The 25,302-nt window shown below is 26.9% G+C and overlaps 1 protein-coding gene across 9 annotated transcripts in view; it reads right to left on the bottom strand.

Annotated features, from left to right (window-relative positions):
- The window catches only part of LOC135922541 (uncharacterized), a 128,408-nt gene that overhangs the window by 87,236 nt on the left and 15,870 nt on the right, over positions 1-25,302 (bottom strand). For 7 of the 9 annotated variants that reach the window (XR_010570955.1, XR_010570954.1, XM_065456926.1 and 4 more), the window contains 4 exons: positions 15,156-15,472; positions 10,111-10,183; positions 9,563-9,801; positions 5,466-5,594 (listed from right to left, as the gene is read on the bottom strand). The exons of 1 other annotated variant lie outside the window; for it this stretch is intronic. Coding sequence is in view for 6 of the 8 variants with exons in the window: in XM_065456926.1 (XP_065312998.1) it covers positions 5,466-5,594; positions 9,563-9,801; positions 10,111-10,183; positions 15,156-15,432 (718 nt within the window). In the remaining 2 variants the exon portion in view is untranslated. The remainder of the gene's footprint in view (positions 1-5,465; positions 5,595-9,562; positions 9,802-10,110; positions 10,184-15,155; positions 15,473-25,302) is intronic. One more of the 9 variants, XM_065456928.1, reaches the window with a different exon arrangement.

Raw genomic sequence — 25,302 nt, 5'->3', positions numbered from 1 at the left:
TAGCATTATTATATAATTCATTAAAATTTCGACTTCTCGGTCTCCTACCCACTATATGATTACACCTGCAATCATATAGTCAGTTAACACAAACAAGATTTTCCATAATCGGATTGTAAAACTTCAAATTTATTCGTGTTAATATCAGAAATTTTTCTAACATTAGAATTCTCCAATATCAATTTTCTCAACGGAAAACCTTCACGTTTGTTCTTTAACAATACAAGTTTTTACCTTGTGCCCCTAATAACCATAGGTACATCTCAAATTTTCACCAATTTTCCACATATCTGGCCTTTACTATCATTACTATTGAAATTAATCAAATTATATGCTATGCATCCTGATATATAACCTTGATCACATCCATCATTTCTTTCAATTCCTGGAGGATAACCACAGATCTCTCCATAAATTCCGAACGATCATCGTTATTATACTTCACCGTTTGCACCATTTCTGGACCGCCGTTCTTAATTTCATTTAAAACCCCGTTTAAACTACTTTCCAAGTCCGAAATTTTCTTCAAACAGTCAGCCAACACCAGTGTCTCTCTTCAAATTACCATATACCTTTGTCACAACAAAGATACATTTCTTTAGTAAAAATTTAACTATAATAAATAAGCCATAGATTATGACCAATAATAATATTGTCACCAACTGATTATTTATATCAAATTTATTAATATTTTTATGCAATATTTTATGACCCATATCCTTATATATGAAAATTTTATTAAAAACTAGGCTCATTATATTTATCAAAATACATACCCATCTAATATTATAAAAAATAGTTTATCAAAATTGTTGTGAAAATTTTTTTTACCTTTATAAACCAATCCACAGTTCCGATCCTGCGTAACGGTCACCGCTTATTTTAACACGTTCTTACTCTTTAATATAATTATTTCAACCTCCTACAACTCACTCTTATTATTAAAACAAAATAATCTTATATAAATATAACTCAATTTTAATTTATTTTCAAATATTGTTATTGGTAAACAGGATAGAAATAAGAAATTATTGACATCAAAAACAAAGAATACAAGAATAAATTTTTTGCATAAAAAATATATATCTTGATCGAAATTTCGACGATGAAAAAAAATATTCAAAAAAAACTAATGATTGACATTTGTTTTAATAATATTTTCTTTTTTTCACCAATCACAATATCTTAAACTAAAGATTGACATTTTATATATAAATGTATATAATTATTTATAATATAAGCCCAGACAGTTACCAACTTTTTTGGTATTCGAAGTAATCTTAAAAATCAGTAAAAAAAAACTACCCTACTCTCATCGGAAATTGCAAAATGAGTATAGTTACTCGGAGAAAACAAATCTAAAATACATTTTTAGACCTGGCAACTAAACTAAAATTCACAATAATTTCAAAACAATGATAATACAATAACTAAATAATAATGATAAAAATAATGTAATATAAAAATAATAGTGACATAAAAATATCGTTAGCATAATAATGAAGATAATTGATAAGCTAATAACGAAGGTACATTACATTCATCTATTTTATTTACACTAACATATTCATAATATCCTGCGCTAATTGGAACTAATAGATAAGTGCAAACCCTACTCTTTCCTCTATCTAACTGACTACATATAGACAGAATTGGGCCGTTATAACAGATATTTGAATCTATATCTTTTTTCGAAAAGATTTTGTAGCATTCAAAAAGATAGATACTTAAAAAAATTATATTTAATTTAAATAGTATTAATAAAATTTAGAAGAAAGATTAAATCCGAGTTGATATTTTAAGATAGGGTAATAATATATGGTCGTTATATAGCAATTATCTAAACAATTACCATATTTTATTAAAATCGCCATACATCCATCACTACCCCACAAAATTAAGAACCAAGTAATCGAAGATATAATTATAGAATCGGAAAGTTAAAAAAAATGATACCACAAGGAGAATACAATTACAAATATAATTAAGCATATTAAATAGAAAATTTTCAATGTAAATAATGCCACAATTTTATAGTGGCTCTGTAGACTCGCCATCTAATTTAGTCAAGTATCTTAAGGTATATTATATAATTTAATCAAAAATCACATTTATGATATTCATAAAAAGAAAACAATCTTCTTCATCATCATTTTAATCCCAAAATTAGTTGTAGAAAATTAAATAATCTATTAATTTCGTTTGTTATTAAAAGACTGCATCTTTTATCTATAAAATCATTTATTTATTTTTGGTGATGAATTTTTTTTTTGTATCTTGGGTAATCATTCTTTTAATATATTATTATTTGTAAAAGAAATAAAAAGAGTAATTTAAGAAATAAATCATTATTTTCTTCCAAATTTATTTTTTACTCTTTTTTTGAGTATTTTATTCTTTTTTAATAGATTTGACTAGTTTTTGTTTTCTAAAATTATTTTATAAAAATATTTCTTTGCCTTCGAGAAAAAGATGAAAAAAAAACAAAGTAAAAACATTATAAAAGGAAAAAGTAAAATAAAAAGGGATCAACAAATGAAAAAGGAATAATTGCATTGATTTAAATTTAAAGGAGGAGCAAAATAGAAGCTCCTTCTATTAAAAAGTTTAAGATTTGAATTCCAAAGGAATTTAGTCGAGTTTAAAAATAGTAATTTAAAACATTTATTGAAAGCTCAGACATATACTGCACGCACTACTGGAGATATTTAGTCTACGTACTACTATTTAAGGTTTAAAAAAAAGTATCTTTAAATATAGTATTGAAAACAATAAGATACAATCTTGTATTATTAAAATTTTTGCTAAGTATCTAATATCTTAAATATAAAATTTTAAAAAGTATCATCATCCTCAACAATTTTCCCCCAACCCTGCATATAAGGATTCTATATAATAAAAAGGTCATATATCATGTACAAGATCTATATATTCAAAATACACAGAAGAGGGGTGACGATGAATTTTCAATGAAATTTCTTATGTGATAATGTAAATTCCAAATAATTTTTATATTTTAAAGTAATAGATAAAATTTATATAACATTTTTAATATAATACTTATATAGTTTTAGATCAGAGAATGAATATTGATAAACTTGAAAATTCAAGACAAATTTTTATGGCATTGTAAATAACTTAATTATTTAAAAAGACAAGCAGTGGTGTAGTAGAGGACCTTAAAAATGGAAGAATATTTTAAGGTGCCTTTACTGAAATTTTCGAAATATATAGAGGGCACGCTAAAAAATAAAAATGAAATTTATTATAAGTTCAGAGTCAAAATATTATAAAGGTAACGGTTTGTTTACAGTTTTTAAAATTTTTAATTTAAGTACATTTTATTTAAAGCACTTGTTAAATATAGATATAAGTAACAAAAATTTATTTTTAAAGCCACATTAATACTTCCATATTTTGAGGTTTTTGCCTTGAGCCAATTTTTAAAAACGGCTAACTCAATATTTTATCCAGAAAAATATTACGCATGTTTGTTTGTAGAGGGAACAAAGGTTTGGACATCTAGCGAGATCTCAAGGCTTAGGCAATATTCTTCAGGCATATTGAGTTAGCCGTTTTAAAAAATCGGCTCAAAATAACCGGTTTAATAACACTATCAAGTTAATGTTACATTATTTTCCATTTTTTGATATTTTTTATTCGCTAATAAATTTTGCAAATTTGTTATATAAATATTATAGCTATGAAATGTTATTTATACTGCAAAAATGAAATTTACTACAATAAAATCACCATCCATATACCTGTTTTAATTCATAACCAACCATTTAATTATTCTTTTTTGTATATTATATATTTCAATTCCAAAAATAATCATTTTTTTATACATGTATTTTTTAAATTAATTTTTTTAAAATAATATAGCTTTTCCCGATATAATATATCAGAAAAATATATTTTCACCCTTAATTTCAGATTCCTAGGCCATTTTATCCATATGCGCTCCCCTGAAGACATCCAACTCTTCCAAACTATTGATAAAATAAGCGAAATGAGTGGAAGCTTTGCCTAGTAAAAATTAGGGAACTCTTTGAACAACTAAAAGTTACCCTATCATAGACTTGGCAGTGACATAGTCCAACCTCATAGTTGCCTGAATTGAAACTTACCATTTAATGCTAAGGGAAGACATATGTTAAATTGTATTAAAATCCAGGGTGGTCAACAGCATAATTCGTCAATAAAATTCCTAAAAAAGCTTGAATCCCCTATATTTTAGAATCGCAACATTTTCTCAGATGATGGACTCACAACTATCCCCTGGGATATAAGTAAATCTTTCTATGAGATTATATCTGTTACCATTTCCCCTAAATATTAATACCAAGACATTTACTCAAGCCGAAGGAAAAAAATAAATAAACACAAAACATTGGATAACTATTTTTACTCCAATCGCCATAACCAGTGTATATTTAGACCATAATACTTTATCTTTCTAAAACTTTGACTCATAAAATATGAATCGACACATTGAAAACCATAGGATTCCTTTTCTTAAGACAAATGATACAAATAGAAATATTTAAATATATTACTGCGCTTTTTAGGAACTCAATTATTTTTCCATAATGACCCCCCCCCCCTATATTAAATATAATTTTGTATTTTCGATCGTTTTAATAAATACTATATATAAAATATAATCTAAAATAAAATAAAATCGATGTATGAATATAATTTGACAGCAATATAAGAATTTAGGATTATATATTTCAAACAGGGCCGGCCAAAGGGGAGCCCCGAAGGTGAATAGGTCTCATGGCAGTATGATTAATTTTTGAGATTCGAAATTCAAATTTAATTTTTATTAAAAAAAACTAATATTCTAATTCATTTTGTTAAGATTTGAGATTTTTTTAAATATTATAACTCATATTTTTGTTTGGTATCTTTATCTTATAGTTTATATCATTAATGTTCAAAATTTGATAGTATGAATAGTGTTTTTTAGTTAGCTCAACTCATTCAAAAACTTTAAAAAAACCTTACCATATTCAAACCATTAAACGTTCAGTAGTTCTCTGGTTTAGTTTAAAATTTTAAATCGGAAGTCAAATTCAGACTTCGATTTTAAAATTTATTCATTCCGGAACGAATAGGACTCGGACCTAGAAAATATTTCAATGATTTTGCTTTCCTAATGTTTTCATTAAAATTATTTCCAAGTATAAATACAAAATTACTTATTATCTTTAGGCCCTTATAATTTATCCGATTTCATAAAATATCGCGATTTTCGACAGCGCAATAATCTGAGGAAATGTCTGGGTCTATCAGATCTGACCTAGATAAACCCTCTAATACTGAACAATTTGCCGGAAGAATATTACTTGGAATATGATCTAAAAAATAAAGCTCTAGTATGGCCGTGCACTTCTTTAATGTTATGCAAGCATACATTAATTAATCGAATAAAGGACATGAGAATGATTGCTATATACTTTGATCATTCTTAAGGCTGACTTTGAGCTTGGGTGAGAGTTTGAAACGATTTTCAATAGTTTGTAGATCTTTCGGCGAAGTCTGTGAAACGAGTGGTATGTTATCTAATTGATTGTGAGTTAATTTTTCTAGAAAATATAGAATTTATATAAAATATATAACATAGTCGGATGATATCGTTAATTTCTTTTATTCTAACAATATTATTTAACGCGAGATGATATTTGATTTTATGCTATATAGTAATGTTGTAAACGAACGCATTCGTGAAGAAGTTCGTTTTTTTGAAAAAAATAATGAACGTTACTTTTATTTTTGACGAACTTTGAACGCTTCCTTTTTTTGATAAACACGTTATATGTTCGTTCAATTTTAGAAAATCTTATTTTTATTCATTTGAAAATAAAAAATATTAATTTAATATTAATCCAAATCTTTTAAGAAAAAAGGATTAATTTTTAATCAGCTGTTTATCACAATTGAATTTTTTTAACCAGCCATTATTTTTGACTTATAGTACAGTTTATTAATCTGAATATTATTATATTTTATAGATTAGCGTAAGCATGGGTGTTGTTATTTCAACATCATCATCTGATTCTGAATTCATTACCATGACCCAAATAAAATAAATACTTTACAGTGGCAAATATATTTAACTAATTCTATCCTTACCAAACGTAAAATGTGTCCAAATATTTCAAAATTTTCAAGCTCTAATTTAAAGATATTATTCTATATAAAATAACTCTAAGTATCCTATTAATAAGTTATTTTAGATTGTTGCATTTGATAGGCTTATTAAGTTATTATGATTATTTATTATAATAGATACATAAAGTAAAAATAATTAAATATAAAATAGTTAATATCTTTTAGAATTAATTTATTTTTAATGTGATTATTAGAAATTTCGCTATTATTTTTTAATTTTTACCAAGGGTTTTATATTTTAATAGTTTAACACAATTTAAAATATTATAAATTTATATATATTATAAATAATTAAAATTTATATTATATTAAAAATAAAATAAAATAAGAAATTTTTTTTTAATAAATAAAATAATTTTTTTATTCACTTTTAAAACTATAAATTTCAAACATGGCTAATAGTTAAAAAAAATATATGGTATTAATTTCCATTAAATTATATATTAAATGAAATTTTTAGTAAAAATTTATACATAAAGTTTTGAACGAACGTGTTCTTTTTTTTGATTGTGAACGTTGACCGTAAATGCGTTCGATTTTTGTCAATGGACGTTGAACGAGTCGATTTTTTTTAGAAATGCTTATAGCACTACTATATAGTGTCCGATTATTTATTTAAAAAGGATCCTCTTCAAACTTTTACTGGAATTATTAAAAATTCCCTTTCAAAACTAACTTGTTTTGGTTTTAAGTTCAACTTCTAAAAATAAAATCTAGTTTTTTTAAGAGGTACCAGCAGAGACCTATAAAATCGATTTTTTTTGCCTGGACACACTCAAGGTCTGGTGGTAAATAAAATATCACAGGCCAATCATCGGCCCATGGTCCGAAATTTTACAAATAAAATTTTGAAATATATCTCAAACTCAAAATATTTATTTTATTCTCTCAATAACTTTCATAATTTAAAATTTGATATGAAAATATAAATTATCCGCCTTTTTAAAACTTTTTTCCTTTTTTCAATTGTGATATTCAATCAAGCAAATAAAGAATAAGAAGGAAAAATAATTTAAATATTTTTCGGATCATGGACCGGATCTACAATTTATTGATAATATTATGACTCGGTAGCAGTGTTGTTAAAATAGCGCGCTACTTTTTTCAGTAGCGGTAGCTATAGCGCGCTACTTTTTTCAGTAGCGGTAGCTATAGCGCGCTACTTTTTTTAAAAAATAGCGATAGCGGTAGCTCGCTACAATTTTACATAAAAAATACATCTAAAAATTATTAAAATATATTTTTTATAAAATCTAAAATTATAATCCTTTTATTTAATTTAATTTTGAAATTTATATTTAAAAATATACATTATTGTTATATATTAGATATAAACAATAGCAATCTGTATTTAATTTATATTTCGCGCATTCATTAAATTATATATTTTTGAAATTCCGTTATTGGTATGTCCTTGCTTTTATCTTATTTTATATTTCATTACATTTTATATTAAGCATTATAAATCTTGTTATGTGTGAGATTGTTGAAGCTATTGAAATTTCTTTGGAAAATGAGCAAAATATAGATGATCCTTTCCCAAAATTCAAGTTGAAGAAAAAATTAATACTGGATATCGGTTTCGGTGCAAGATGTGCAGCAAAATTATCTCTTCAAATCATACGAGCAGCTTTAATTTGAAAAAACATTTAAAGGTAATATATTAAACAAATTTAATATCAATGTGTAGGCTAATCTTTAATTTTTAAAATAAATTAAAATCAAAAACCAATCATTTTTTTTATATATTCATAAATTTTATCTAAATTATTTAAAACATTTTAAAATAGTTATTTCAATCATTTTTATGTACTTATCTCCTACATAATTTTTATTCTAAGTATTTTATAATTTTAGACTGTGCACACTTCAAATTATAAAGAGAATGAAAAATATCTCAAAAGTTTTGGGGTAATGGAAGAAGATAAACCCACTTCCAAATCAAATTTAATACAAACAAAATTAACCAATTTGGATTCATCAACACCTGGTGTATCCCAAAAATTGGCTGACAAAGTCATTATGAACTTTATAATAGATACAGTTCAACCATTATCCTTGGTGGATAATGATTCTTTTATAAAGATGATAAACACTTTTTCTCCACGGACCAAGATATTTTGCCGGCAGACATTGATGGCAAGAATTGTGGAGAGCTTTAAGGAAATGAAAGAATCTTTGATATTAAATCTATCAGATGTCTCCTACGTCTGTACAACGGCAGATTGCTGGACTCACAATAGAAGGTAAAAATGTTTATTTTCTGATTTATAATATGTCATATTTTTAGAGCTTATTTAGGAGTAACTGCACATTGGATTGATCCTAAAAATCTTAAACGAAAATCTGTAGCGTTAGCTCTAAAGAGAATAATTGGCTGTCAGACTTATTAGCCAATATTATTGCAGAAATCCATAGGTCTTATAAAATTCAAAACAAGGTTTGTAAGATGATTACGGATAATGGGTCTAATTTCCTGAAGGCCTTCAGGTTTTAAATTTATTATAATTTTTTTATAATATGATATAAATAATATAGAATATTTGGGGAAAATAATAATAATAACAATACTAGTAATATTCCTGACAAAAATATTGAAGATGGAGAACAGGAAGAGGATGATATAAATTAGATTTCCAGATCTGTATGATGATGATAATGTAATAGCTGCTATCGTTCATCTTAGTTTCAAGTTAAATTGGCCATACATTAATTTGACTAAATCTAAAGGGCAACTTGATAGGCTGATGGTAACGTTAAAAAATGGCATGCCTAACCACGATACTATAGCAAGATCGAAACCGCAGCCTTCCATAGACGATATTTTTGAAATAAATAATAATAATAATATTATTGAACCTCTAGATGCTTTTTTTAAATCTAAAAATACTAATTTAAATATTTTTGATGATTTTTTTCACATAAAAAGTTTGTTTATTAAATTTAATACTGCGTTGCCCTCAAGTGCTAGTGCTGAACGATTATTTAGTATGGCAAAGCTTATACTTTCTGATCGTCGCTCTAGACTTGGGGATGACAGTACCGAAATGTTATTATTATTAAAGTGCAATATTAAATAAATTATATATATATATATGTAACAAATTATAGTCATGTTTTTATATCAATATTTTATTTGTGGAAATAAAGTTACGTAAAAAAAATATTTAAAAAAAAAATCAAAGTAGCGTAAAAAGTAGCTAATAGCGCGCTACTCATTTGAAAACGATAGCGGTAGCGCGCTACTTTTTTTATAAAATAGTGGTAGCGATAGCGCGCGCTACTTTTAAAAGTAGCGTTTAACAACACTGCTCGGCAGGCCCCATGGGCCAGATTTAATACATGGAAACTAGCTCTTTTTTTACAATAGCTCAAATTAAACCAAATTTTTGGCAGAGTTCAATCTCATCCATATGACCATGTTTGTTGTGTTTCTTGCGCTTCCTTTTATATCCAGTTGAACTCTGAGAAGGTATCCCACTTTTCGAAGGTTTAGTCATTTTAGGCCTAAAAAAATTTTCGGAATATTTGAGGAATTTGTGATTTTTTTCTTCCCGATCTCGTTCTAACTCGTTGATCGTGCGCAGATTCATATCGGAAGCGAAAGAATGCGCCGAAATGCTTCATGATATTAAAATGAGCTAGTTTATTCGTTTTATAAATTGATTTTGATCAAATTGATAATAATTATAACTAGATATAAATAAAACTACAATTCACAACTTTTTTTAAATCAAATTTTATTCAATTACCCTAAAAACTTCTCTTAATTTCAAAACACCTTATTTGATTTGTAATAATATAGGTACTCCTCTACTTAGATTATTTTTTGAAGTGCATAATTATAAAATGACGAACAGGTAAATAATAAATCACGACTGGCAAATTTTAAAAGATCATAGATACCCGTATTAAATAAAAAAAATTTACTTTACTCTCTTTGTCAATGAAAGTATACGCTCGTTGGTTTCAGGAGGATCAACCTCCATAAAATCGTGGCATCCTTAAAAAATCATGTATTATATTTAGGTTTAATAATTTTGTAAAGTAAAATTAGGGTAAATATTAGCCTTATTTGGGCCTGTTCGACTTTTAAATAAAGAAATAATTATTGTTTGAATCAATAAATATAATAACTTTAAATGCGAGAAAAGGATCCGTGTATTAAAAATTTATGGGCCAATTCCATTTTATATTTTAAACCCTATTTTAATTATTAAAAAAATGAGTTTCAACAAAATAAATCGATTCCTAATTACTATTTTTCATTAGTATAAAGAGTGCTAGACTAGAATATGGAGCTCATAAAATTTATTTGCGATAAATTGATAAATATAAGATCAAAGATACGGAATTGATATTCGAAATTAATTTAGAAGGATATAGAAAACAAATTAAAAATTATTACTTAAAATTCATTACAAATTAAAATATAAATTAACTATACCAATTTTATGAAAAAAAATGTTTTTTTCTTTTTTTATACTAAATGAAACGGGTTACAAAAAATGGTTCTAAACTTTTAATTATATTATATTGTATACTATAAATAATCACCGGGGTGGCGTAATGGGTTATGATATATGCTTGGAAACAGAAGGACGCAGGTTCAATCCTGGTAAGGAGCATAAAAACTTTCAGGTTTTTCTTCGATAACTGATGTATAAAGACATATGGTAAGATGATTTTCGGAGCTTAGAGATGACACCCCGGTCACCGACAGGCCTGGACAGCCGAGTGCTAAGGATACTTGTACAATAAACAAAATGAAGAAAACAAATGAAAATATGAATATGAAAGCTAGGGCGTTCCCTCCAAGCGACGCGCAGGGTGTAGACCTCCATCCTGTGAAAAGTAAAATAAAGGTCAAAGCAAAGAAGACAAGATTAGCAAGTTTGAATATTGGTACACTTAAAGGTAAAATGAGAGAATTGGCATCAATGTTGAACAAGAGAAAAGTTGATATAGCGTGCATACAAGAGATGAAATGGAAAGGTCAAAAGACTTCAATGATTGAAGGTGGGTATAAATTGTACTATAATGGAATTGTTAGCAATAGGAACGGTGTCGGCATCATCCTCAGTCAAGATCTAACTTCCTGAGTAGTAGAAGTTAATAGGATCTCCGATAGACTAATGAAGATAAAACTCTGCATTGGTCAATCAATGCTACACATCCTTTCAGTATATGCTCCTCAATTGCAAATAAGAAGAGAAAGATGACTTTAGAGCTATCCTTGATGAAGCTGTAATGGAAATCGCTAAGGATGACCTAGTCATAATTGGGACTTAAATGCGCATGTGGGGAAAGCAAGAGATAGCTACAGAAGGTATCATGGTGGTTTTGGATATGGAGAAAGAAATGATGAAGGAGAACATGTACTGATATTTGCGCAAGCCTTCGACCTTGCCTTAACCAACACCTATTATAGGAAAAAATACAGTCATATAACATATGAAAGTGGTACAAGGAAAACACAGATAGATTACATGCTAATCTCTCGCAGAAGATTAAAAGATGTAATAGACTGCAAAGTCGACCCAGGAGAAGATATGACCGCGCAACACAAGCTACTTAGTCATGGATTTACACATCTCAAATAAATCCACTCAAAATAAGATAAAACTTGAACCATGCATCAAATGGGGTGAATTAAAAGCAATGACAGATGCCTTTGCAATCAATGCAAACATTGAAACAATAGATTCTCACAAGTCAGTGAAAAAATGTGGACAGACCTTTCATCACACTGCCAAATCGACACTAGGCTTGTCAAGGGGAGGCAACAAATCATACAAAGAACTATGGTGGTGGAATGAAAAACCACTATACAGGAGAAAAAAGCCCTATATAAAATATGGTAAAAATCTAAAAACCCAAAAAATCAAGAGAATATCTACAAAGGCGGTGGCTAGGGCAGAAGGGCAAAATAAAATATACAGATTAGCCAAACAGCTAGAAAAGAATTCTAGAGATATAAGCGGAGCTCCGAAAGTAATCAAAAATAAAGATAAGAAGTTGATAATAAAGGAAAAAGAAATACAGGAGCTCATCAAGACGAACATTTTTTATGTCAAAACCTTGTACAACCTATAACAAAACAAGAAATAATCACATGCAGCATATGAAAAACAACAAAGCTAGGGGTCCAGATGATATTCCAATAAAAAGCCTTAAAGCACTAGGAGATGATGGAATACATTTTCTCACAAATCTACACAATAAAATACTTGGAAGGGGCATAAACTAATGTCACACTGTCTAAAACTATACGAAAAAATAATAGAAAAAAGATTAAGAGACATAATCGAAATAGGAGACTCAGTTTGACTTTATGCCTGGAAGATCAACACCTGGTGCTATCCATGCAATTAAATGAGTGAAAAATACAGGGAAAAGAGCAAAAAGCTACACATGGTCTTTCTCGATCTAGGAAAGGCCTACGATAGAATCCCAAGAAAACTTATCTGGTGGGCGCTATGCCACAAAAAGGTTCACGAAAAATATATATGAATAATACAGAATATGTATATGGGCCATACAACAATGGTCCGTAGCACAATAGGTACTTCAGCAGGCTTCACAATAGCCGAAGGAGTTCATCAAGGGTAGGCTCTCAGCCCACTTCTCTTCATTACAGTAATAGATGTATTAGCACAGTCTATACCTCAAACAGTCCCGTGGAATATGATATTTGCAGATGATATTGTGATACTTGCCAAATCTAAGGATGAAATGAAAGAAAGATTAGTGAGTTGGATAAATATCCTAGAAAAGCACGGACTAAAGGTAAATAGAGAAAAGACGGAGTATATGGTGATAGGAGGAGATGAAACAGAGAGTATTGATATAAATGAATGGCACATATCGGCATTTGAAATCTGCAAATATTTGGGCTCCACTATACAAACAAACGGCACAATAGAAAAAGATAAAGAGTAAAATTAATCAAGGGTGGTTAAAGTGGAGATCTTTATCTGGAGTGCTATTTGACAAAAGAATCCCACACAAATTAAAGGGAAAAATTTACAGTTCCATAGTACAACCAACTATTCTATATAGTTCGGAAACATGGCCAACCAAAGAATTAGACGAGAGAAGTCTTAAAACTATGGAGATGAGATTGCTGGGGTAACAAATAAAGTGCGCAGTACAAGAATACTAAGTAGTTTAAAGGTAATGCCCATTAAGACTAAGTTAATGGTAAACAGACTTAGGTGGTATGGGCACACAATGAGAAGGCCTATGAACTACATAGGAAAAATGTTGAGGAAGTGATGGGCAAACGTAAAGAGGAAGGCCAAAACTTCAATGGGGACATAAAGTTAGAGCCAATATAAAGAAGTATAAATTAGATAAAAGAGATTGTATGAATAGCATGAGAGAGATCTTGAAGGAGCTTACCACCAGAAAAGGTGAAAGCTAAAGAGAAAAAAAAAATATTGTATACTATAAATATTTAATTTATATTAGATTCGTACTAAGATATATTTGCAAAAATTTTATTCCTCTAAAAAAATGTATATTGATTAACTATTCAATTTCATTTAAATTTATTGATTTTGACGTTATGATCCAATAAATGCAAATGAACAAAGGCTTCGTATAATTTTAATTAAAACTACAGAATTTAAATCATTGTTAAAAATGATGACTTTGTCTCATCTCTGTATTGTGTTCTTTTTAAATTACGACCGTTCTAGTCAAATCGCTATTTAAAATAATACATTAGAATCACCTAACATAAGTTTCTAATATGGAGAGCAGAAGGTGGGAGAAAGGATCCTCGATAAAAGGTAAGGATAAAAATACAAGAATGAGTAAAACTCTCGCAAGGAGATTAATGAATCCCCTTCTTCCTGTGGGGGGGGGGGGGGGTAATTTCACTATTTTTTATATATTTACTATTAATTTATTCAAATTGAAATATTGAATAAAATTTATATTATATTCCTTTATTATATTTGCAATTAATTTACTTGATGATTTAAATTATATACTACAATACAAAATATTATATAAACTGTTTTTGCAATATATTTATCTTCATGTTTTGTTACAATTAATTTTTGAATATAAAGTGAGAAACAAAATTTACCTTTGATATAAAATATGCTGTGTTCATTAGTAATAATTAAGAGATTTCAGAGATACTAAGATTATAGTTAATTATGGGTGAAATTAATTCTCGAAAGGAGAGGTAAAAATTTCCAGGTAGGGAGTAAAATTGTCGGCGTCTTAGAGAGTGTAGAAACCGCTGCAAGAAAGTAAAAGCGAAATAGCCAATTTCGCTTAACAACTATTGCGTAATATTATTTTGCATATTTCACTCAGTTTAAGGTGGTCATATACGAATTACTATTTTCAATTAGAATTTTACTATGGTAATTTATTATATAAATTATAGAACTTCCAAGTTAGGGTAAATTTTGCGTAACTCATGCACATGTTCAAAAGTTAAGATTTCGATACACCTATTTTTTGGTTCTTTCGAATTTGTGCTGACCCAAACATCATTTTTGTAAAGATATCTTTTTATACGTTATTAGGGAGAAGGATCCTTGGGTTAGTACAAATTCGAAAAGAACCAAGTAAAATCTTAGTGATAGGGCTTATGTAGCCGTTCATAGAGTTGTTTTCTAAGGGGATGTTATGGTACACACTTATACTTGGTAACATCTAGAACGGCTGCATCAGTCCTATCACTAAGTTATTTGGTCCTTTTCGAATTTGTGCTGAAAGAAAATCCTACTCCTCAAATAAAAGTCGATCTTCAACAATACCACATTATCAAATTATATGAAATTATATAGCTATTAAAATGTAATTCATTAAAAGATTATTGACGGAAAATATGAATCAGGTGGAGACTTGTCCCGATCTGGAAAAATAAATGGAGTTGGATCCATGATCTTCTCAAATATAAAAACAAATATTTGTTAAGTGTAATTTATTTTTATATAAAATACAATTACCTAAAACGTTACTGCAAGATAGCGGTTGGTCAACGTCATGACCCTTGTCTCCCACATTTTCAGCCAATAGCTGTCTGTCGAGAACGTTTTTATACCCTGGAAAGATGTTAGATGCAGAAAACAAAAGACGGTTTTCCACTTCATCGTTGGCTTCTCTACTAGATCTTAGAGAGATAGGAAAAGAATGAGAAGATATATTATCATCACGGTTCGTGTGGGTATTTTGGGAGGTTTTGGACCGGTTTGAGATTTGATATTTCAGCAAGACTCTCTTCATTCTTCTTAGGTCCAAAAGTAGTTATGATGGGAAATATTATCTACGAAGTTTAATAGTGTTTATCCAATTATTTGTAAGATTTTAGCAAATTGGGGAAAAACTAAAAAATTGCAAATGGTGATTTTTTTAAAAAAACATTAACATAAAATAATAGTAATAAAAAAGAGTTTCATCCTTAATAGGCTAATCCCAGTGGATATATTTTATTATGTTGTTGGTCCGAACCAAAAAAGAATAATGCATTGTTCAATTCGTGTTCGTTTTTGAATAGGCCTAATATGGAGTATAGAAAATAAATGAATGAAAAAAACATTATTTTGAGTCAATATTTCTTTACGTACTTTAAACTCTGAAATCTGTTTTAAATTTTATTCCTGAACCCGGACCATTTTTTTATTCGAATGGTTAGCATTATAGCGGTAAAGCATTTAAATTTCAATTTTTTTAGTGAAAATAGCTTAAAGTTTGTTAGGGTCAATGTGTTTATTCCGAATGTGTACTTTAAATCATTTTTGAGAGATTTTTTTTAAATTTAAAAATCGGATTTAACCGAAAATGTATTTCAGCATTAGATAATTTTACCGTTAACCTTTGAGTCATATATATATATATATAATCTATGGAAAAACAAATATAAATTATATTAAGTTCAAATGTTCATGGCGAAATTGTCTGATATTTAAAAAAAATTAAAAAGAAACTTAATGATTATATGCTAATATATTAAATTATATTAATAATATCCTTTTACCTTGAATTCAATATTAAAAATAAGTCATAATTTATTTTGTAATAAATTTATCCATAATTTATACATCCAAAATCATCGCGATATTTCTACAAATATAAAATCAATGGCGATCCTTTTTCAAATATAAATCAATGGCGATCCTTTTTCAAATATAAAATCAATGGCGATCCTTTTTCAAATATACCATAATGAAAATCTTTTTCCATTAAAACAAAAATGAATCCTTTTTGTCGTATTGGGATATGGAATCATGTGGGATTCGGAATCCCAACGTGGGGATTCGAGATCTTGAATGAATCCCCACGTTTTATTATAAATCTTTTTTTTTATATTTTTAATTCCGAATCTTCATAAAAATAAATAAATAATATAATTACTTTTTCTTACCTTTTTTGTCATCTGGCTGGCACCATATAATTAAAAGGCCAAAATAAGGGATTTAAAAAGAAAATTTAAAAAAATGTAAATAATATAAAATTAAATGAAAAATAAGGTTAAAAATTTTTCTTTTAGTAAATTTATAAGAAATATTGAATATTTTCACATGAATATATATTTTAAAAAAATCCGAATTAAAAAAAAATTATTTATAACAATTCTTCAATGCTATATTATATTTCGTTGAAATTTATGGTTGTTCTTGTAACACAAACACTTTTTATTCATGCAACCCATTTTTTCTATGTTTGTGACATTCCGAAAGCTCCTAAATATTTTTAGTAGTTTAAATAAATAATTATTATATTTTATGTACATAAATTAATTTGAGGAGTATATGTGGTTACTTAAAAATAGCTAAATTACCTATGATTGATATATCTTTGTTGAAAACTTCAACATTTAATTTATAGTTTTAAACAGACTAGAGGCAATGAATTGTGCTGAAGTTCTTCCAGCACAAGTTCCTACCCATATTTTTTTCAATTTTTAATACTTTCTCTTCTAAATTTTTAGGAATAAAGTAACTCAGAGACCTGCAGAGGTGCCATTTGCACGGCCCGGCTAGGATTTTTTTAAAAAAAATATATTATATTTATTTTTAATGGCGATTTAAAATATTTGATTTTAAAATATACGGCCCAGCCTGGGTATTTATATTTAAATAAAATACGACTTGACCCGTGTATACCCGGGCCGGGCTTAGGGCCGGACCTGCAGGTCTCCGAAATAACTGATATGAATCATCAATAATTTAATTTTAATATAAATTAGTAATTGTATTGGGCGAGATTTATTTTCAAAGAATTTCTAAATTATTACATTTTGAAATGAAATTTTTAATATGAATTAAAAATCTTATTAGGCGGGATTTTTTTTCATGGAATATCTAAATTATTACATTTGAAAATTTATATTAATACAATTATTTTATTTATAATATTAGTTTAAAATTTTTTTAATGCAATTTTTTTTACCCAAAACAGTTACAGAATATAATTTATGTAAAACCATATTAAAAACACCCAAATACAAATCTATTCAAAATATATGAGAGGAAATGTAGATAATATTTTTAACGATACCGTCACTTTTTTTATTGTTTAGCAATTAGGAAAATTATGTGAAGCTATATAAATTGTTATTAAAATAGCAAAGGTTTCAATCAAGGATTCGCACTTTCGAATTGTCCATAATATTACTAATAGTCCTTGTTCAAAAAATGTTGGCCATAAAATTACATGGAAAAATATTTGCGCTACCAATAATATTGGGATAAGTATTTCTAATATTTTAAAAAGGGCCCCTTCTTTTATTTTATATTTAAATGATCGTGGGCGTCAAAACTTATTCTCAAATTATTGGACAAAATAACTTTATCTTAGGTCATCACTTGTTATTATCTATCCATAAGACAAATATCTGTCTTAAAAATTTAGAAGGGAAAGTATTAAAAATTAAACAAATAAAATAAAATATGGGTAAGAACGTGTACTGGAAGAATTTCCGCACCATTTATTGCCACTAGTCTATATAAAACTACAAAATTAAATGATATTGAAGTTCCCAACAAAAATCATAGGCAATTTGCTATTTTTATAGTAACAATATATACTCCTCAAATTAATTCATGTACATAAAATATATTAATTTTTTATCTAAACTGGAGTTTCTCGGAATGTCACAAAATATGGGAAAACATAGTTATGCAATTGCAAAATGGGTTGCATGAATAAAAGGAGTTTCAAGAACAACGAAATGTCAAATTGCATTGAATAATTGTTGCAATAAATAATTTCTTTATAACTCTGATTTTTTTAAAAATATATATTCATGTGAAAATGTTTATGATTTTATATAAATTTACAAAAAAATGTCATTTAACCTTATTCCTTTTTATTCATTATATGCCTTAATTTTATACTGTTTACTTTTTTAAACATTCTCTTATCATTTTTGATTATACAATTTATTTATTATAGCAAAATATTTCTAAAAAATAAAATTTTCTGGTGCCAGCCAGGCGGTAAAAAATGAAGAAAAAAAATATTATTTAATTGTTTTAAAAAAATATATTCCGAATCCCCATGGGTTTTAAATATTTTTAAAAAAAAGATTTAGAAAAAAAGATTCCTAAAACAAGTTGGGATTCCGAATCCCACATGATTCCATATCCCAACGACATATATATATTTATTTATATTTTTGTCTTTCTTTTAATAAAGCAAATATAACAATATTTATAGGCATTTCCGGTAAAAACAGATTTTAAAATTTAAAAAACGCGTTCAAAAAAAGATATAAAGTTGAAAAAATAACACATTGCCGGAAAAAACATATTGACGCTAACATATATATATATATATGAAGAAATTTTTTAGACATAATAGTAATATATAAAAAATTTTAACAGCGTCTACAAGGATTTTCACTGGATGCAGACCCCCTTAAAAACCTTTACCTAACCCCCTGAAAAATCCCCACCACCTTCGGCGGAGATGTTTCTTTATCATTATTTTCACCTATTTATTTATTGATACTCTTTTCAAATAATTTATAAAGGATAACTTAAATTAATCTATCTCTACTACCAACTATCGATATTTTGTGAATATTAGGAATTTATTTTTTAGAAAATAAATTTAATTAAAACCTCCATTATTTACAATGAATTAATTATTATGGCATTATGAGCTTGCTGAAATATCTAAACCTTTTAAATTATATTTAAAAGGATAGTTTATTTGGAAAACAATGTGTATGATTGTTTGCAATATATAGATTTGGTCGATGAATTGTATTATAATAATACTATAATAAAAGTATTAATTTTTACAGCAATAAACTTTGTCTTATTTCATCTCAAAATTTAATAGATAACCCTCCCAAAAAATTTATTCCTACCCCCATTAAAGCAGCTTACCCCCTCAAAAAAATAGGATGCACACTGTTCCTACCCCTCCAGCTCATGTAGACGCTGGGGATGGGCAATCAATTCCTATGGTACCTTATCCCGAGTTTACCCTAACTTCTTTACCCTATAGGAGGAATATTATATTAAATTTATCTCTTTGATAAGTTGCTATGGAAACTTATCTCCCAATTGCAAAAATCTATTCAAATCTTCCGAAGAGGCATGCAGATTTTGAAGAACTATTTATGGTAGAATCCTATCCTCTTTTTTCTATCTTAAGACTACCTTTATTTTGAGTAGGCTCATGTAAACTTTAATGGTATAACGACGTAAAGCTAATAGATTCCCTGAAAAGAAAAGAAAAAGAAAGATTTAAGGAAAACAAAAAAAGTTATAAATTAATTAGGATATAGTTATAGGAAATGCTATATTTTTTCAGTTCCTTTGTGATAGACATTTTTAAATGTATTTAAATTACCATAAAGGTATCACTAACAGCAAATGGGGTTGATAATATTTTGCTTTCTTTTTTGAAATTATGACTTAGCGAATTTTTTATTTTTATCAACCCCGAAGTCATTATTCGTTTAACATAACCCCCCCCCCCACCCCCTCCTCCCAAATATATAATAAAGATTCGATAAAAATAAAAAAGTTGGAATTATGTTATAAATAAATAAAATATATTTTGATTTTATTATGTGAAAAATTTAAAAAAATTATAACAAATATAAAAAAAATATTCAAGTGCCAAGGACGTTGTTATATAATCATATTTCATATACTTCTTTTTGTTCCATCAAAAATAAATATAGCTATGTGTGCTTGAATCGACTTAATGATCTTTTTTGGGCATAATTAAGGTATAATATAGTCCATATACAAAAACTATTGTATCACATATGAGAAATCTCAATAAAACAAAGCCCCAATCATTATTTTTTTAAATTATTTCTTTAGGTTAATCTATTAAGATTTAATTTTTTAGGGAAACGAATAACTTCCAAAATTCATTGGGCTAAAGTAGGCCTATTCAAAAAAAAATTTAAACTTGGGACTGCCATGGGTTTTTTAGTTATAACGATTTTAAAAAATAATGAATATTTGTTAAAAATAGATGCCGCTCTTTTATAAAATAACCCATTTTTGTTTAAATTATCTTATAATAAAATTTACCAGCATTCATATAAGAAAAATATTATTTAAGTCGCCGTTGACCGGCTTACTTATTATTTTTACTATTGATAACTTATAAAAATTAATTGTTTTTATAATAAAATAAATGATAAAATTTCCTAAAAAGATTGTCAAAATTCCGATATCTCCTGCAGGAAAATAAACGTACACCTACCTGCTATTAATTATATTTTTTCATAAAATCATAATTTATAAATATGAATGCTCAAATCAATCAAAGAACTTTAATTATAAAATCAATCTGCCAAAGTTATTATACGTATAACTATTAAGGCGGAAAACACTATATTTCTGATCAATGCCGTAAGGCGTTTATCATAAAAAAGTCCAAAAGTATTCTGACAGCGAATAAGAAATAATTAATATCACCATAGCATCCACATCATTAGATATCAATATTAATTTAAATGAAATTGGAACGAAATTGGAATATTTTCTATTAAGAAAACAATCTTACTGAAATGATCCAAAAAAAGGTAGAGAAAATATCAAAGGCTATATCAAAAATAATAATTAACAATTCAGAATAGGTTAGTTGCCAAAGAAAGCTTACAAAGACTTTATTCAGATCAAATAATTATACCTGTACAACATTATAAATAGGGGACAAATTTTTCTTATGCTACCATACCAGAGTGTGAGGCAGAGGCTAATTTAGTTAACTTATCTCAATAACTAACACATAAAAAATTTAGTCAGCGTTTTCAATCGATTTAACTAAGCTCATTACTAAAATATATTCCAATACGCCGACATTTGTGGAGAATATAGTAAATCCATGTGAGGATATGTTAATCGATGATGAATATGTGACCTGTATGTAAGAAAACGATTGGTGGTCAGGATTTGGGCAAAAAGTGGATGTAAATAGACATGGAATGAAAATGAATTTTCTCCATCCTAAAGGACGGGTAAATTCCTTTGATATGCAGCGACATCAGATCTCCTTTTCAAAAAATTATATTTTCTGGGCACACTTATTATTTATTGCAAAAAGAACAAAAAATACTTAATTTGAAAGTCGAAAATAAGTAATATCTTTCGTGAATTTTAATTTTCTTTAAAATTTTGCGAAAATTAAAATTTACAAGAAAGAAAATTATTATAATCGCAGCTAAATAATTTTATTTCATGAATTAATGCTAGAAAATCATACTATTTATGTTAAAAATGGAAAAATTAGTAATTTTAACAAAAATGCGTTAATCTATATAGGAGCGACATCTATTTTTTTAAAAAAATATTCATTTATTATTTTTAAATTGTAATAACTAACAACCCATGGCTGCCTCAAGTTAAATTTTTTTTACTTATAGATTTATTATAAGTGAATAATAAATTATTAAATTCAAAGAAATTCAGAAAGCGAAACACATGGATTTACTATATTCTTCACAATAAACGTCCGCGAATTGGAATATATTTTAGTAATGAGTTTAGTTAACCCGATTAGAAACATTCGTGATTTTTCTAGTCCCAAGTATGTAAATAAATTTACTAAATTAGCCTTATCTCTTCTGCCTAATACTCTGGTATGGTTGGCTGTTAAATATGTGATACATTTTTTATTATCATATTATGTTAAATAAGTGATTGAAATTATTTTATATTAACGTTTTTTTAATCAAATTATGTTAAATAAGTGATTGAAATTATTTTATATTAACGTTTTAACATTACATTTTTTGATATCAATTTTACAAAATTGGTTATTTGATGATTTATTTATTGTTAAAAGAAGATATAAAAGGAAAATTGTTTTTGGTTAAAGAGAGATAAAGTGTAATTTATAATAATAAAATAAAAGAAAAATTTGACTTATTTTAATATGACTATTGTAACAATATAAAAAAGAGAATTAATAATAATTCTATGTTAATTCTTCAGTGGCATAAGAAAAATTTATACCTTTTGTAGGCTCTTCACCCTATTTATAACATTGTACAGGTAAAATTATTTGAAATGAATAAGGTCTTTGTACTTTCCTTGGCAACTAACCTATTCTGGATTGTTAGTTTTTGATACTTTCGCTATCTTTTTTTTTGAATCATTTTTCAATAAGTTTTTTTTTCTTAATAGGAGATATCCAATTTCAATTTCAATTTCATTTAAATTAATATTGATTGTATCTATTGTTGAGGTTGCTGTGGTGATATTATTTATTTCATATTGCTGTCAGAATTTATATTTTCGTGATTTTTTTGTGATAAAAGCTTAAGGCATTGATAAGAAATATAGTGTTTTCCGCCTCAATACTCGGAAATTAAGTTATCCATTTTTTATCTTTTATTCGATCAAATTATTCGTTAATATTCAAAATAATTTTAAAATATTCGAAATTATTCATAAATATTTGAAATTATTCTTAAAAATTTAACATTAAATCCTATTTTATATTTAAAATGAGTATTACCGAAAGTGAAAACAAAAATAAAGGTATTTTTGAAGATCAGGAAGATATAGTAATTGAAGAAATGGTGTTGACATATTAATCTATATAATGTTTACACAAGAATTCTTTTGGATAAATTCTTTTTCAAAATATCATTAAAATCAATAATATAGTTAAACTAAATGTAATATCTAATTTACTAAAAAATAAAAATCATAAATGTAGAAATTTCATTCTCCAGCAATTAAGTAATACGATAATATTAATTAATTTGCAATTATACATAATTATGTAGTATGATACTGCTGCAATTCAATAAATATATTATTTACAATGTATACGAAAATAATGGTTATTTAAGTTTAAAAAAATTCAAAAAAATTAGTCAAAATATTTATTTGTGCAAATAGTTTTCATCAAGGTATTTGTATTTAAATACTTTTTTGACGTGTATTTATATTTATATTCGAATACTTTTTTTGAAAATTTGTCCAACCCTGAATTTAATTATGTTCAAATTTAAATGTAGTAATAAAGTATTTGTTTATTTTCAGAATTTCCTTACACCATTTAAAAACATTTTCTAATATTATCCGTCTTTTTTTATAACAAGGTAGAGGGCTAAGACCCATTGCAGACCTCTAATAAGTGCTAATAAATGTTTTCCAATTTTAAACTTATCTAAATTACCGATTTTTTAGGGGTGGGGGGGGGGTGCTAATTTTGGGGATTCTAAGTACTCTTTTGCCCCTTTCTTCTGACATCAATAAAATTATGGTTATACCTGATATGAATGATTTTTATATCAATTGAGATTCTTATATTATCATTTACAAAATAAATATTAATTAATTTATAGATATTTTAATATATTTGCTACTAATTTAAAAAGCATAATGCCATTCCGGAGTGCAATATTGCCGACACTTTTTTGACAGTGATCAGCTGCAGACCGGCGCAATGGTATGGGCCTATCTATTGGTAATTTATAAAGATTGAGATTTGTTTCTTGTTTTTTTAATAACATCTGGATAAAGATTAGATCTTTTAACTAAACTGAGTTAACAAAACGAACCCATTTTTATATTTTTAGAAGGGTTTAATAAATAAAAACTCGGTTAACATTTAAATCCTGTTTCACTATGAACATTAAGATGCAAAATAAAAATATAATATAATCATAATCATTACATCCTCTAGATTTATTAAAAGTTAATTGTAATTATTTGGTTAAATAATTAGAATTTATAACATTAAAGATAACAATTACTTTCAAGGTTTAGAAATATTTTTATTTATTTTTATAAAAATGTTAAGTTCTTAAAGGAAGTGATACAATTTTAATAAAATGAATGGTTGATCTAGTAATGACGAAAAAGGTATTAAAAGAGAATAAATAAAACTGGGAGACTTCCGGCGTTTTTTGGTAATGAAACCTATTTTGTTTTGTACCTAAAAATAAAAAGATACTTCTGTGTGCTGTTATTTTTTGATTTTATTCTAGTTATTTTTTCATTTTTTTAGTTTTTAAAAAAAATTTCTTTGGCTATTTAATCGATTCTAAATATGCGTCTATTTAGCATTAAGTCAATCTAAAACACGGCCTTAATAATTATTTATGATAATATCCAAGAACTTAAACTAAAATATGATCCCGCTTATAAATAATAAAAAGGGGTTATTGTTCCTAAAATTCTCAAAAGTTTTTTAAATTTATGTTAAGAGTTTCTTTTATTGGTTCCCGTTCCAAACTTTGATAAGGTAAGAAAAAAATATAATAAACAAGGATTTATTTATGATTGATTTTTTTTTAAAAAAAGTCAAAAACTTTTTCTAAAAAAAGTTAGATTTTATATTACCAAAGCTTTAAAGATGGGAATTTATGTGTAAACTTTTTATTTAAATATATGAAGAAGTAAATTTTAAACATTTTATAGATATAAGAAAATTAAGCTTACAATTTGAAAAGATAATCTTGTTATAAAATACAAAAAGAATTTCAATAGCATGGTTCGAGAACCCGAATCCTCGAGATTTTACTGAACCCCGAACCCCTTTTTAAAATGTACATTTTTATAATATTTTATGTAAAAAATTTTAAATTTTACGGCACATTTTGTAAATTTTTTTATCATATGTAAACCTGTGCGCCGACAGCATTATCGGCGACGTTTCTTT

The sequence above is a fragment of the Gordionus sp. m RMFG-2023 genome, chromosome 1 (genome assembly GCF_954871325.1).
Source record: "Gordionus sp. m RMFG-2023 chromosome 1, tfGorSpeb1-WG-v2, whole genome shotgun sequence".
NCBI lineage: Eukaryota > Metazoa > Nematomorpha > Gordioida > Chordodea > Parachordodidae > Gordionus > Gordionus sp. m RMFG-2023.
Note: the sequence above shows the minus strand (reverse complement) of the source record. Positions and strands in the feature narration are given on the sequence as shown.